The 16,492-nt window shown below is 46.7% G+C and overlaps 1 protein-coding gene and 1 pseudogene across 1 annotated transcript in view; one reads left to right on the top strand and one right to left on the bottom strand.

The window, feature by feature from the left end:
- The window catches only part of LOC126248129 (ITG-like peptide), a 76,619-nt gene that overhangs the window by 38,487 nt on the left and 21,640 nt on the right, over positions 1-16,492 (bottom strand). The window contains exon 2 of the mRNA XM_049948816.1: positions 13,829-14,021. Coding sequence (XP_049804773.1) covers positions 13,829-13,999 — 171 coding nt within the window. The 5' untranslated portion in view covers positions 14,000-14,021. The remainder of the gene's footprint in view (positions 1-13,828; positions 14,022-16,492) is intronic.
- Positions 2,101-2,218, top strand: LOC126250143 (5S ribosomal RNA; annotated as a pseudogene).

The following is a 16,492-nucleotide window of genomic DNA, read 5'->3' as shown; positions in this document are numbered from 1 at the left end:
AAAAACTAATGTTTCAGACCAATGTAGAAAAAAATCTGAAGAAAGTTTCGTATTTCGTGAGGTCGCCACGTGTCGCAATAAGATATTTTTTCCGTCATGGCGTCAGACAACAGAGGTGTCCGATGTGTTCCTTATATACAGGGTGTTACAAAAAGGTACGGCCAAACTTTCAAAAGAAAAGATGTTATGTGGGCATGTGTCCGAAAACGCTTAATTTCCATGTTAGAGCTCATTTTAGTTTCGTCAGTAAGCACTGTACTTCCTCGATTCACCGCCAGTTGGCCCAATTGAAGGAAGGTAATGTTGACTTCGGCGCTTGTGTTGACATGCGACTCATTGCTCTACAGTACTAGCATCAAGCACATAAGTACGTAGCATCAACAGGTTAGTGTTCATCACGAACGTGGTTTTGCAGTCAGTGCAATGTTTACAAATGTGGAGTTGGCAGCTGCCAATTTGATGTATGGATTAGCACGGGGCAATAGCCGTGGCGCGGTGAGTTTGTATCGAGACAGATTTCCAGAACGAAGGTGTCCCGACAGGAAGACGTTCGAAGCAATTGATCGGCGTCTTAGGGTGCACGGAACATTCCAGCCTATGAATCGCGACTGAGGAAGACCTAGAACGACAAGGACACCTGCAATGGACGAGGCAATTCTCCTAGTGTCAGCGCCAGAGAAGTTGCTGCTGTACAAGATAACGTTGACCACGTCACTGTATGGAGAGTGCTACGGGAGAACCAGTTGTTTTCGTACCATGTACAGCGTGTGCAGGCACTATCAGCAGCTGATTGGCCTCCACGGGTACACTTCTGCGAATGGTTCATCCAACAATGTGTCAATCCTCATTTCAGTGCAAATGTTCTCTTTGCGGATGAGGCTTCATTCCAACGTGATCAAATTGTAAATTTTCACAATCAACATGTGGGCTGACTAGAATCCGCACGCAATTGTGCAATCACGTCGTCAACACAGATTTTCTGTGAATGTTTGGGCAGGCATTGTTGGTGATGTCTCGATTGAGCCCCATGTTCTTCCACCTACGCTGAATGAAGCACGTTATCATGATTTCAAACGGGATACTCTACCTGTGCTGCTAGAACATGTGCCTTTACAAGTACGACACAACATGTGGTTCATGCACGATGGAGCTCCTGCACATTTCAGTCGAAGTGTTCGTACGCTTCTCAACAACAGATTCGGTGACCGATGGATTGGTAGAGGCGGACCAATTCCATGGCCTCCACGCTCTCCTGACCTCAACCCTCTTGATTTTCATTTATGTGGGCATTTGAAAGCTCTTGTCTACGCAACCCCGGTACCAAATGTAGAGACTCTTCGTGCTCGTATTGTGGACGGCTGTGATACAATACGCCATTCTCCAGGGCTGCATCAGCGCATCAGGGATTCCATGCGACGGAGGGTGGATGCATGTATCCTCGCTAAAGGAGGACATTCTGAACATTTCCTGTAACAAAGTGTTTCAAGTCACGCTGGTACGTTCTGTTGCTGTGTGTTTCCATTCCATGATTAATGTAATTTGAAGCGAAGTAATAAAATGAGCTGTAACATGGAAAGTAAGCGTTTCCGGACACATGTCCACATAACATGTTTCTTTCTTTGTGTGTGAGGAATGTTTCCTGAAAGCTTGGCCGTACCTTTTTGTAACTCCCTGTATTTTCTATCCCGTGGCAAAGAGAGAAACAGCGCAGTCATTATCGTACAGGATGACGTACTCGGGAGAAATTGCGTTCAAACTCGTGCACAAACTCACTGGGTTTGAACGAGATGGTGTAATAGGGCTACGAGAAGCTGGATAATCCTTTGGCTACACTGCAGAAAGACTTGGATGTAGGGACTGTACATGATTGGTCACGAGAACGTACGTTTGCGGGAAGACCCGGTTTCGGGCGGCCACGAGGAGCTATCGAGACGGGCGACCACTGTGTACGGCGTGTGGCTCTGGCGTATCGTACTACATCTGCAGCAGCAACTTGAGCTACGGTTGGCATTACAGTGACACAATGAACTGTTACAAATCAATTACTTCAGGGACGGCTCCGAGCCAGACGCCCTGACCCTGACCCCAAACCATCGCATTGCCAACGGCCTTGCCGCAGTGTTAACACCGGTTCCCGTCAGATCACCGAAGTTAAGCGCTGTCGGGCTGGGCTAGTACTTGGATGGGTGACCATCCGGTCTGAGGAGCGCTGTTGGCAAGCGGGGTGTACTCAGCCCTTGTGAGGCAAACTGAGGAGCTACGTGATTGAGAAGTAGTGGCTCCGGTCTCGGAAACTGACATACGGCCGGGAGCGCGGTTTGCTGACCACATGCCCGTCCTTAAAATACTAAGCACCTTTTTCTAAAGCTGTTTCACAGAGGAAGACCGCACTGCAGTTCCTTCTCTAAATCCTCGCACAAACGAAAAAATGTCTGACATCGAAATAAGTGTCCAAGGAATAGAAAAGCAACTGAAATCACTCAACAGAGTAAAAAATGGCTGACATCGAAATAAGTGTCCAAGGAATAGAAAAGCATCTGAAATCACTCAACAGAGGAAAGTCCACTGGACCTGACCGATACCAATTCGTTTCTACACAGAGTACGCAAAAGAACTTGCCCCCCTTCTAACAGCCGTGTACCGCAAGTCTCTAGAGGAACGGAGGGTTCCAAATGATTGGAAAAGAGCACAGGTAGTCGCAGTCTTCAAGAAGGGGCGTCGAGCAGATGCGCAAAACCATAGACCTATATCTCTGACGTCGATCTGTTGTAGAATTTTAGAACATGTTTTTTGCTCGCGTATCATGTCGTTTCTGGAAACCCAGAATCTACTCTGTAGGAATCAACATGGATTCCGGAAACATGAGACCCAGAAAATATTAGATACAGGCTTCCAGGTAGATGCTATTTTCCTTGACTTCCGGAAGGCGTTCGATACAGTTCCGCACTGTAAGAGCCTACGGAATATCAGACCAGCTGTGTGGCTGGATTGAAGAGTTTTTAGCAAACAGAACACAGTATGTTGTTCTCAATGGAGAGACGTCTACAGACGTTAAAGTAACCTCTGGCGTGCCACAGGGGAGTGTTATAGGACCATTGCTTTTCACAATATATATAAATGACCTAGTAGATAGTGTCGGAAGTTCCGTGCCGCTTTTCGCGGATGATGCTGTAGTATACAGAGAAGTTGCAGCATTAGAGAATTGTAGCGAAATGCAGGAAGATCTGCAGCGGATAGGCACTTGGTGCAGGGAGTGGCAACTGACTCTTAACGTAGTTGTTAGTAAGGCGGGTGCCAGGTTGAGATTCATTGGGAGAGTCCTTAGAAAATGTAGACCATCAACAAAGGAGGTGGCTTACAAAACACTCGTTCGATCTATACTTGAATATTGCTCATCAGTGTGGGATCCGTACCAGATCGGGTTGACGGGGGATATAGAGAAGATCCAAAGAAAAGCGGCGCGTTTCGTCACAGGGTTATTTGGTAAGCGTGATAGCGTTACAGAGATGTTTAGCAAACTCAAGTGGCAGACTCTGCAAGAGAGGCGCTCTGCATCGCGGTGTATCTTGCTGCCCAGGTTTCGAGAGGGTGCGTTTCTGGATGAGGTATCGAATATATTGCTTTCCCCTACTTACACCTCCCGAGGAGATCACGAATGTAAAATTAGAGAGCGCGCACGGAGGCTTTCCGGCAGTCGTTCTTCCCGCGAACCATACGCGACTGGAACAGGAAAGGGAGGTAATGAGAGTGGCACGTAAAGTGCCCTCCGCCACACACCGTTGGGTGGCTTGCGGAGTATAAATGTAGATGTAGATGTAGACATATCTGCATCCAGTGACGCCTGTGGGCTGAGGATGACACGGCGACCGGTCGGTACCGTTGGGCCTTCATGGCCTGTTCGGGAGGAGTTAATTAAACCATCGCATCTGCGACTTCAGTGGTGTGAAGTGAGAGCTCATTACAGGGCACGTTGGAAGTCCCTCGTATTTTCTGATGAAAGCTGGTTGCGCCTGGAGTGTCGACATATTGTCTCGGATTGCTCGATCACGTGATCTGTGTGTAATCGAGCACATACGGGATATCATCGGATGAAAACTCCAGCGTCATCAACAAACAGCATTAACTGTTCTTGTACTGACCGACCAAGTGCAACAGTCATGGACGTCTGTCCCACAAACTGACAGCCGGCACATTCACAATACAATACACGAACATCTGCGTGCTTGCATTCAACATTCTGGCAGTTACACCGGTTATTAACGTACCAGCATTTCACATTTGCAGTGGCTTATCTCACGCTTACATTAACCTGTGATCTTGTAGTGTTAATCACTTAAATATGTTACCTACAGCCGGCCGAAGTGGCCGTGTGGTTAAAGGCGCTGCAGTCTGGAACCGCAAGACCGCTACGGTCGCAGGTTCGAATCCTGCCTCGGGCATGGATGTTTGTGATGTCCTTAGGTTAGTTAGGTTTAACTAGTTCTAAGTTCTAGGGGACTAATGACCTCAGCAGTTGAGTCCCATAGTGCTCAGAGCCATTTGAACCATTTTTTTGTTACCTACAGGAATGTATTCCGGAAATTCCATTATTTTACATTAATTATATTTTGTGTTGCGATTTTTTTCCGTCAGTATACACCCAAGAAAAGCGTTGCCTATGGGCAGTCGCATTTCATTACTGTCTGTCTTCCCGATGCGCAAAATATCGCACTTCTCATCTGTTTGACAGTAGTTTTCGTTTTATTGATGATACCTCTTCTTTGTTTTCGGGCACAGCTCCTGACGTTCGTACCGAAGACGACAGTAATCGTGATGTTTCTGGTGACAATTACACTCCTGGAAATTGAAATAAGAACCCCGTGAATTCATTGTCCCAGGAAGGGGAAACTTTATTGACACATTCCTGGGGTCAGATACATCACATGATCACACTGACAGAACCACAGGCACATAGACACAGGCAACAGAGCATGCACAATGTCGGCACTAGTACAGTGTATATCCACCTTTCGCAGCAATGCAGGCTGCTATTCTCCCATGGAGACGATCGTAGAGATGCTGGATGTAGTCCTGTGGAACGGCTTGCCATGCCATTTCCACCTGGCGCCTCAGTTGGACCAGCGTTCGTGCTGGACGTGAAGACCGCGTGAGACGACGCTTCATCCAGTCCCAAACATGCTCAATGGGGGACAGATCCGGAGATCTTGCTGGCCAGGGTAGTTGACTTACACCTTCTAGAGCACGTTGGGTGGCACGGGATACATGCGGACGTGCATTGTCCTGTTGGAACAGCAAGTTCCCTTGCCGGTCTAGGAATGGTAGAACGATGGGTTCGATGACGGTTTGGATGTACCGTGCACTATTCAGTGTCCCCTCGACGATCACCAGTGGTGTACGGCCAGTGTAGGAGATCGCTCCCCACACCATGATGCCGGGTGTTGGCCCTGTGTGCCTCGGTCGTATGCAGTCCTGATTGTGGCGCTCACCTGCACGGCGCCAAACACGCATACGACCATCATTGGCACCAAGGCAGAAGCGACTCTCATCGCTGAAGACGACACGTCTCCATTCGTCCCTCCATTCACGCCTGTCGCGACACCACTGGAGGCGGGCTGCACGATGTTGGGGCGTGAGCGGAAGACGGCCTAACGGTGTGCGGGACCGTAGCCCAGCTTCATGGAGACGGTTGCGAATGGTCCTCGCCGATACCCCAGGAGCAACAGTGTCCCTAATTTGCTGGGAAGTGGCGGTGCGGTCCCCTACGGCACTGCGTAGGATCCTACGGTCTTGGCGTGCATCCGTGCGTCGCTGCGGTCCGGTCCCAGGTCGACGGGCACGTGCACCTTCCGCCGACCACTGGCGACAACATCGATGTACTGTGGAGACCTCACGCCCCACGTGTTGAGCAATTCGGCGGTACGTCCACCCGGCCTCCCGCATGCCCACTATACGCCCTCGCTCAAAGTCCGTCAACTGCACATACGGTTCACGTCCACGCTGTCGCGGCATGCTACCAGTGTTAAAGACTGCGATGGAGCTCCGTATGCCACGGCAAACTGGCTGACACTGACGGCGACGGTGCACAAATGCTGCGCAGCTAGCGCCATTCGACGGCCAACACCGTGCCGTGCGTGTGATCATTGCTTGTACAGCCCTCTCGCAGTGTCCGGAGCAAGTATGGTGGGTCTGACACACCGGTGTCAATGTGTTCTTTTTTCCATTTCCAGGAGTGTACTTTGCTGCTATTTTAGTACTGACCGAGAGAAGTCCGATGGTTTCACGTTGCATCTAGCAAGAATTTACAATCTTACTGAGGGAGGAGCGGATTCACGCTGTTTTATGAGTATGTTGCCATTGTCATTTCTTGATATGACACTGTTCAATTTCAGGCTGTCGAGGGCGTTGACGCTCTTGGAGCGAGCGAGTCTACTGTAGAGCAGCTTCTTGCACAACACTGGACGTGCCTTTGAAGGAAGAGGTGGACAGGTCTAGTGTTCGCAAACCAACGAATAATTACATTGGACCTTGGTCCGCCAAACGGCCGACTCTTTAGCATTACAATGGACTTTGGCCCGCCAAACGGCCGCTGCTGCATCCTCTGCGTTGGTCATGACACCACAACTGCCTCTTGTTAAAGTTGGAGCTGCTCTTTCTAACAGAGACGAACCAATTGCTCCACTACCACACGGAGACTTTTGTTCTTACTGAGACTGGACGCTGAACTTCGCTAACTACGCTTTTGTCATAGTAACTGACATTACATTAAGGGAGGAACATTGAATTTAGCTCAGTGAAAACTGAAAAGGGATATCTTCAATAGTCTGACATATATTAGAGGCAAACACCTAAAATGTCGCCGCCTGTGTATCTCAGCTAGCTACCTATGTTCAGTACCTCTGCTGCGAAAAGCTTAATCCTGGCATACTATGAACAAGTTCATCAAGGCACTGTTGGTCCAGATTGTCCGACTCCTCAACAGCGATTCGGCGTGGATTCCTCAGAGTGGTTGTTGGGTCACGTCGTCCACAAACAGCCCTATCCTAGGCTTTTTCGATAGGGTTCATGTCGTTATCCTGCAGGAAGTCATTCACAAGATGTGCACAATGGTGGCGCGAATTGTTGTCCATGAATGCCTAGCCAATATGCTGCCGATATGGTTGCACTATCGGTCGGAGGATGGCATTCACGTATCGTACAGCCGTTACGGCGGCTTCCATGACCACCTGTGGCGTACGTCGGCCGCACATCATGCCATCCCAAAAGAGCAGGGAACCTCCTTCTTGCTGCACTCGCTGGGCAGTGTGTCTAAGGCGTTCAGCCTGACCGGGTTGCCTCATAATTCGTCTCCGACGATTGTCTGGTTGAAGGCATATGCGACACTCATCTGTGAAGATAACGTGATGCCAATACTGAGCGGTCCATTCGGCATGTTGTTGAGCCCATCTGTACCGCGCTGAATGGTGTCGTGATTGCAAAGATGGACATCGCCATGGACATTGGGTGTGAAGTTGCGCATATTCCAGTTTGATTCGTAACACGACGTCCTGTGTCTGCACGAAAAGCATTACTCAACATGGTGGCGTTGCTGTCAGGGTTCTTCCGAGCCATAAACCCTAGGTAGCGGTCATCCACTGCAGTAGGAGCCCTTGGGCGGCCTGAGCGAGGCATGTCATCGACAGTTCCTGTCTCTCTGTATCTCCTCCATGTCCGAACATCATCGCTTTGGTTCACTCCGAGACGCCTGAACACTTCCCTTGTTGAGAGCCCTTGCTGGCACAAAGTAACAATGCGGACGCAATGGAACCTCAGTGTTGACCGTCTAGGCATGGTTGAACTACAGACAACACGAGCCGTGTTCCTCCTTCCCGGTGGACTGACTGGAACTGATAAGCTGCCGGACCCTCTACGTATAATAGGCGCTGCTCTTGCATGGTTTTTTCCATCTTTGGGAGGTTTTAGTGACATCTCTGAACAGTCAAAGGGACTGTGTCTGTGATACAATATCCACAGTCAACGTCTATCTTCAGGAGTTCTGGGAACCGGGATGATGTACAACTTTTTTGATGTTTGTAGTTCGAATTTCTACAGGAATAACCGCCAAATCTCAGGAAATGGAGTAAGGAAATACATAAAGGAAAAGACCCTTCACTAAGGGTGAAAAAACAGGGGACTGACTTCCCGAACATTGATGGAAAGTACTGAAAGGTAACACATTCCTCTCTTTTACACGCTCGCATTGCCTATCTGCAGAGATGTTTTGACAGTCTTTGTGCTTAGTAAACAGCTTGTAATGGTGATTGCAAGTGTAAATTATGACGTCTTCAAAGTTGTTCGTTGCTATCAGAGATCTTAAGTAAAGTGCATGACACATGCAATTCTCAAATTTTCAACATACTGTTTTCAGATGGTGCAGTTCTCTGAATAGCAAGTTCTTTGAGGTTATGCGAAAGCAATACACTATGTGCAGATGCAAGCAATTATTATTATTATTATCATTATTATATACTTTACTGTGACTAAGCAATTTATTATTATTAAATTAAAACACTGCATAAATTTTGGTACTATTATTGAAATCGTGGGCGTCTGTGACATATTAAAAGTTTGGATGACGGCAAGTTATATTTAGGGGCGGGGGGGAGGGAGGGAAGGAAAGAGAAAGAGAGAGATATATATATAGAGAGTGAATAAGGAAGTATGACTCTCCCAATATTTCCAATTCGAATACTGGTCCCTGTATCCGCACGTGCTGAAAGACTATGTAGAATTTTTCATGACTAGTAGTGTATGCTCTGTTGTTCTCTTCGCCACCAGTTTATTTGACCCTTCAGTGATACCAAGTTATTCAAATAAACTGGAGAGTACGTTGACTGGGCTTTTAGTGTTACATCAGTCCAGTCAACACTGAATTCTATGGCCCAAATTAATTGACATTTTACTACAAGTTTGGTTGATTTTAAGGAACTCACGAGTAGATTGCAATTTTCACTACATTATTTATTAACCTACAAACTATGTATCTAGCGAGAAAGTTATATTAGCCATAATAATGGTAATGATTCTAAAAAATTAGTAGTCCAAAATAATACCGAAGTAAAGAAATTTTCACAGCAGCTAACGTCTTCAGTTAGTAAAATGTGAACCAGATTCCTAACTTAAGCGATGAGTATTTACTTACTGTATAGTTATTTCAGTTACTGAAGTCAATCAGTTATTGGTGACCTTTTCTTTTCTATGTGATTTCAGGTAACATTCTTTTTCTCCGGAACGTTAATCGTTCTGATAGCAAAGACACAATCATAGCATTCGAAGTTTGCACTGGTCGTTCTTTATCTTCTGTGTCATCTACGTTGATATTATATTGAATTGCAGTTTCAAAGTCTTTGATAAGAACTTACGTTATCTTGAAAATTTCATTGGTGTTCTAAAAAAATCAATAACACCATTTCATAACACTTCTTCGACGTTGTTCATGAATCATTCGTCAAGTGCGTCGGAGTGCTCAATAGTTTATCCCTCCAAGTGAGGAAACGTTCTTCTGTGTACTTAATATCAATGCGATTCATAATCCAACTTCCTCTAAATGATAAAATTAGAGTCCAATATTTATGGGTTATGGACTTTTTCATGCATAATGAATAAATCAGTAATGCTGTAGTTTATATCAATGAAAGAAACTTGATACTCACAGCATTACATTTCGCGAAAACCTGATTCTCTGAGGTAGAAATTTATAGACTGATATTTAATTTGTTGTGCTAAAACTAACAATAAAATTATTTCTCTTATACTGCAGCATTTGGTCAGTGATATGAACGGAATCTTCTGAAATCATAGGTTCACTGTCCATAATTGTAATGGAGGGGCTACCACTTTCTTACTCCGACTTGCAACTCAACATGCAAATATAACCATGGGTAGACGTGCTCAGTATTACACCATGGTTTCCTATAGTTCAGTCACTTTAAAGATTGGAAAAGACCTTGCTACCATTCAGAGAACGTTTTGATCACCATTTTGATGATTTTTGAACTTCATGTACCATACGAGTTTGAAACGCAGGGGCTGATGGGAAAATATTGTTAGAAAAATCTATATCGTTAAAGTAAATGGCACTTTACAATGGAAACAAACGGGAACAAAAGGATACAGAAACAGGAGGTGGTATTAAGGGTGAATGTTATTTTTGCCATTATTTACGTAACATATGCTCTTTTGCCTTTTCATAAATGGTTGCCCGTTCTATCTTTTAGAGTGAAAGAAATGGATTAACGTAATCTTCGAATCCAGAGACCATACGTCCAGCACAAACTCGGTTACCACGTCACTGTTTCGTGACTTGGTAGCTAAGCTGTTCTCGATTTGAGCTACTCTGCGTACATGCAAGGTAAGTGACTGCTCGAAGCGAATACGTGAAACTCGTAAAGTTCTCCTGAAAGGGCGGAGCAGATCCGGAGGCTGATTCGAGAACGAGTTGCAGTAAAACGGTGACACGAAATTTTGGTCTCAGATACGGCTTCCAAGGCCAAGAATTAGCCGCCCACTTCGCGTGCAGCGCCACGTTGCGTGAGATTAACAGCAGCGTTCGCAGAGCTACGCCAGCAACGATAAGGATGCAAATTATTCGCTTTAAAAATCGTCTCGTAAGAACATTTTCTTAGCCGTAATTAGCAAACAACAAGGCTGGAGAGGTACAGTCACGCAAAGTTCCTATTGATAGCAGCAGTTGTCATTCTATCCTTGCTAAGGTAACTGACATAGCAGCCACTTCATCCGTTCTGGACATTCCGTGAATTCCCACAGGATTATCGAGGTATTTTCTCCTTCCTTTTGGAAAGTCTAAAGACTGATGTATAAACGATAAAGAAAGGTACTAAGTCGAAGAATTTATAAAGGTCGAGTCATCCTTAAAAGCAAATCTGCTTTATGCGGCGAAGGGAGGAACTGATATATTGTCAGACTGAAAGTGTTTTACTTTGGGAGAGTTTGTGCTCACGGATACCCCCTGGCCTTACTACGCATCTTTGTTGGTTGGTTGATTCGGGGGAGGGGACCAAACAGCGATATCATCAGTCCCATCGGATTAGGGGAGGATGGGGAAGGAAGTTGGTCGTCCCCTTTCAAAGGAACCATCCCGGCCTTTGCCTGAAGTGATCTAGGGACGTAACGGAAAATCTAATCTGGATGGCCGGACGCTAGTTTGAACCGTCGTCCTCCCGAATGCGAGTCCACTGCGCCACCTCGCTCGGTAAGGAACTTTGTGTTTCAACGTTAACACAAGGTTAGAGTACAAAAATATACTGTGGAACTGTTATCTAGGAGACCCAGAGGGGTTTTCTGGCTTTATGTACGATGGCGCCTTTATTTTTCCTTGTATTTTAAGGATAGCTGATTGATAAAGGCGACACCGATTAAGGATGGAATATTAACGTCCCGTGGACGACGAAGTCATATGAAATGGGGCACAATATCGGCTAGAGTAAGGGTAGAGAAGATAATCGACTGCGTCTTTTTCAAATGAACCATCGCGAAACTCACCTTAATAGATTAAGACAAAGCTCAACCTTTGTGCACCGACGAGAATTTGAACCCCGCTCCTTGCGACTCGATGGAAGGAAGCAAGGTTAGAGTTTAACATCCTCTCAACGACGACTCCATTAGAGAGGAGCACAAGCGATTTAGGGAAACGACGTGTAATGACGCTGGACCATGCCAGAGCCTGGTGCTGAAGTCCAGGCTCGTAGTACCATGCGCTGGTTCAGCATTACGCCATGGCAGCGGTTCCGCAACCAGCTGTGGCAATGAGTTGAGTTCGAGACCTTTTGGCGGCGCTTGGCGAGCTGCGTGACCCCTGGAGCAGCATGACGTGCCCTGTTGTGTATGAAAGTTAGCTGCGTGACCAGGCTGATCACGGGTGCAGCTGCGCTACGAATCGGCGTCCGCTTTGTACAGGCCTCCGCCGCGAGGCCGCCAACGTTCTTCCAATATCTCGACGAGATCGCGAGACCGGTGGTCCAGCCGCAGTTTAGACGGGCAGAGTGTCGAAATAAGAGGCTCCCATCCCCGAGCCACTGGGGTCCGCCAATGTTAGCCACCGCTTTCGAGATACTGGTCCGGGGTTTGGCCCTAGACAACGCCACGGACTACCACTGGGCGGGCCGGCAGGTGTGGCCGAGCGGTTCTAGGCGCTTCAGTCTGGAACCGCGCGACGGCTATGGTCGCAGGTTCGAATCCTGCCTCGGGCATGGATGTGTGTGATGTCCTTAGGTTGTAGTTCTAAGTTCTAGGGGACTGATGACTTCAGATGTTAAGGCCCATAGTGCTCAGAGCCATTTGAACCATTCGAACCACTGGGTGGAATGGTGGATCACTTCGCTCACAGTTCCGTGAGCCAACGCGCGGTCGCGTAACACGGTACTGCGAAACAACTTGGAATATGCAGCTAGGCATGGTTACTCATTGAAGAGCTGCGTGGACAAGTAGCGCTCACACTGGCGCATCTGCACCAGACCGCCTGGATCGGAGGTTCATCATTCTCCGCCTGACACCCGGCACTCATGGGAGCGTATTTACAATGCATATCGATTTAGAAAGTCAATAATTTGTATGGTCAGCCTTTGGCTGCCTTCATCTTCCACCCATCCACCCCACCTACACCAAACAACCACGCGCCCACACCCATGAACACCAGCACACAAAGACAACAAAAACGTAGATGGCTGGATTTTAACCGCCGTACTACCAAATGCGCGTCCAGTGCAATCACAGAGCGCCCCTTCGCACTGTTCTGAATGTGCGACCTGTGCCAGCCAACCTCATCCAGTTCACTCCAATGACTGGTTGTAGGGCACGTGTTTGTTCTGTCTGGTGATCCAGGTGACAGAGAGTGCTTGCAAATACCCTGATTTTCTCGAACTATATCAAGGTCACTGCCGAAATTAAGGCTCAAATCCGAAGAACCGAGAAACACCGACTTTTCCAGATGTCAGAGAAGTTTTAGGTTTGGGTTGGGTTGTTTTTGGGGGCCGGCCGCGGTGGTCTCGCGGTTCTAGGCGCGCAGTCCGGAGCCGTGCGACTGCTACGGTCGCAGGTTCGAATCCTGCCTCGGGCATGGATGTGTGTGATGTCCTTAGGTTAGTTAGGTTTAAGTAGTTCTAAGTTCTAGGGGACTGATAACCACAGCAGTTGAGTCCCATAGTGCTCAGAGCCATATTTTTGTTTTTGGGGAAAAGACCAAACTGCGAGGTCAACGGTCTCATCGGATTAGGGAAGAAAGTCGGCCGTGCCCTTTCAAAGGAACCATCCCGGCAATTGTCTAGAGCGATTTAGGGAAGTCACGGAAAACCTAAATCAGGATGGCCGAACGCGGGATTGAACCGTCGTCCTCCCGAATGCGAGTCCAGTGTGCTGGCCACTGCGGAAGTTTTAGGGTTAACCTTGAATACAGATGGCCGCTTTGGTGAACAGGAACTGACTCCTTCTGACGTGCGTTAGCGACCTCGGGTACGGAGGCTGTTTGTAAGAATAGAATAGATGGACTCAGGCTTCGTATATGGCTCTAATAATTTTCGGATAGCTCGTCTGGTAGAGAGATGCTCGCGGAAGGCAGATGTCCATATTCGAATGGCAAAATGGAAGAACAGTGAATGAAATGTTAGCAAAGAGAGGTATTGGTGGAAGTAGAGGTGTAAGGATGGGTCGTGAGTCGTGCCTTGACAGCTTATTGTGTGAGGGCACTGTTCCCGGTTTGGGCCCAAGTGTGCCTCACAATTTTAATCTACCAGGAAGTTTCCAAATTAATGAATTTTGAGAGAGTAGAGTGTTTTACCTGCAGTAAAGGCTGCGAGGAGCGGTAGGCGCCGTAGCCGTGCCCGCCGTAGCCCAGGTTGCTCAGCATCTCCGGGCTGAAGCGGTTAAAGAGCCCGCCCCAGCCGAGGGCCCCTCCATTCAGTAGCCCGAGCACCACCACCACTTGCACGAGCCTCCCAATCAGCCACATGCTGACGTCACAGTCGCTTTCCCTGCGGAAAAAAGAAACCAGTTCTCGGTTTCACGGTGGTAAACAGACCGTCAACAATGGTACACTGGCGAGTCGTTCGTCTCTAGCAGCAACTGCAAACTGGACAGAAACCTGAAAGTGTATTTAAACGACATGTTTCTGCATGCACAAAGAATAACATTGAACGAAGAACATCGTAAAAGTTGCAAATGTAGGACTAGATGGCATCTAAACTGTGCGTGCTAGTGACTGTAGACATTGCGAGAAGTGTTCCACAAGTACACTACTGACCATAACAACTGCAACACCAGGCGAAGTCACACTAATGAAATTTTGTTTGTTGTGCATCCAGTATACAGTATAGTAGGAAGAATACGCATTTATTGAAGGTCGTTTGGTGGTATACACAGGTGTGGAATCTAGTACACAGATCTCCCACTTTCGGCAGCAACACTGGAGATCTGGCAGCAGCAGTGGAGATAACCCGGCTGAGCGAAGTCAAAGAACATGGCATCAACTTGAGCGCCGTTATCTACAGCGCATGGACGTTATGGACGAACAGAGTGAGCTGTTTCGCAAGATCTCTGTTTGCGGAATCCGCGTTGAATTTATAGAGGAGATTTTAGCTCTCCAAAACACGACATAATTCTTGAGCATAAAAGATGTCCCATATTACTACAACAGATTGACGTCAACGATATAGGTCTACAACTGTCCTACGACCCTTCTTCAAAACGGAAATGACCTGCGTTTTTTTCTCCAATTGTTAGGTACCCTTCATTCCTCGAGGTTTCTACTATAAAATTCTGCTAGAAGGGGCGCAAGTAGTTTCGCATAATCTTTGTAGGATTTTGTAGGTATCTCATCTGATCGTGGTGTCTTTCCACTACTAAGCAATTGTAGTTGCTTTTCTATTCCGACACCGGTTATCTCAATAACTCCCATTCCGATTTTCGTACTATGATTGAAAGGAGGGACCATGTTACGATCTTCCGCCGTGAGACAATTTCGGAAGACCGACTTCAGTGTTTCGGATTTATCTCTGTTGTCTTCCGTTTCGGTGTCAGCACGCTCACTGAGTCAATGAACAGAGTATTTCAAACTGCTTACTCATTTTACGTAAGACTAAAACCTCTTACTGTTCTTACTCAGATCAATTGACAAGATTTTACTTTCAAGGTCATTGAACGCTTCTCTCATTGCCCTCCTTACGCTCATTTTCGCTTCTTTCAGCTTTTGTTTGTCAGATAGATTTTGACTTCTCTTGAATCTGCGATGAAGCTCTGTTTGTTTAAGTAGCAGTTTTCTAACACGGCTGTTAAGCCACGATGGGTTTCTCCCATTCCTTAAGACCTTCCTCAGAACATATTTATCTAATGCATATTGAACGACGCTTTTGAGTTTTATCCTTTTGTTTTCCTCATCTTCATCCTCACCACTGAATATTTGATGCCCATTACTCAGATACTCAGCAATTTGTATTCTGTACCTCTTGCTAAGCAAAAATATTTTCCTGTCTTTCTTAACATTCCTTGTAAAGCCTGTAGTCATAATTGCTATCACAGCTTTTGATCACTGGTGCCTTCTTCTACGTTAAATGATTCGGTTAGTCAAGAGCTGCTTGTCGCTAGGAGGTCTAAGACGTTACCTTCAAGAGCTGTTTCTCTAGTTATCTGCTCGAAGAAATTTTCGGACAAGACTCTCGGAATCTATAGCTGGCAAGTTGAAGTCACACCCTATTACAACGGCATGATCACGCAAATTATTAACGATATTCGTCAAGTTCTCTCTGAGGGTCTCTACCACTACATCTACAGACCCAGGCTTTCTATAAAAGCATCTGTTTACCAAGATTAATTCACATTCGGAATCCGTGATAACCTCGCTAGATATTATCGACTTCTGTACTGCAATAAATTCGCCTCCACCATTGACGACTAACTTATCCTTACGATAAATATTCTGATCTGAACTTAGGATTTCGTTGCTGTTCACTTCCGATTTCAGCCAACTTTCTGTTGCTAATACTATCTGGGTGTTATAATTCTGGGATCTTTCCTTTGATGCTCTTGCAGTTTACTAACATAATATTAACATTTTCTGTATTCATCATTGTGGCTTATGTAACTTTTATTTTAGCAGGCAATGCGTCCTGATTCCAACGTTTGGTATCTCTAACCTAAAAAGAACCCATGCGCGCGCCACGCGTTCTCCGCTACCCCAGTAACCGATTACTGCTTGTTGTACACGTCTGATCTATTAAGGGGAACCCTACAATTCTCCACCCGATAGCGGAGGTCGAAAACTTAGTATCCGATACCGTCGCAGAGTCGTTAGCCTGCATCCCGAGTACAGTGCTAGTTGCCTTCATCAAATCAGCCACCCTCTGAAAGGAACCTTCAATAAGCGATACTAATGGCCTAGGAACCCAAGAGGCAGGCGTCATTCATGCCGACACGTGCCACCATTTGCATCTGGTACACCCAGTGTGCT

The sequence above is a fragment of the Schistocerca nitens genome, chromosome 3, assembly GCF_023898315.1.
Source record: "Schistocerca nitens isolate TAMUIC-IGC-003100 chromosome 3, iqSchNite1.1, whole genome shotgun sequence".
Lineage (NCBI taxonomy): Eukaryota > Metazoa > Arthropoda > Insecta > Orthoptera > Acrididae > Schistocerca > Schistocerca nitens.
The sequence above is the reverse complement of the archived record's forward strand: the minus strand, read 5'-3'. Positions and strand labels throughout refer to the sequence as shown.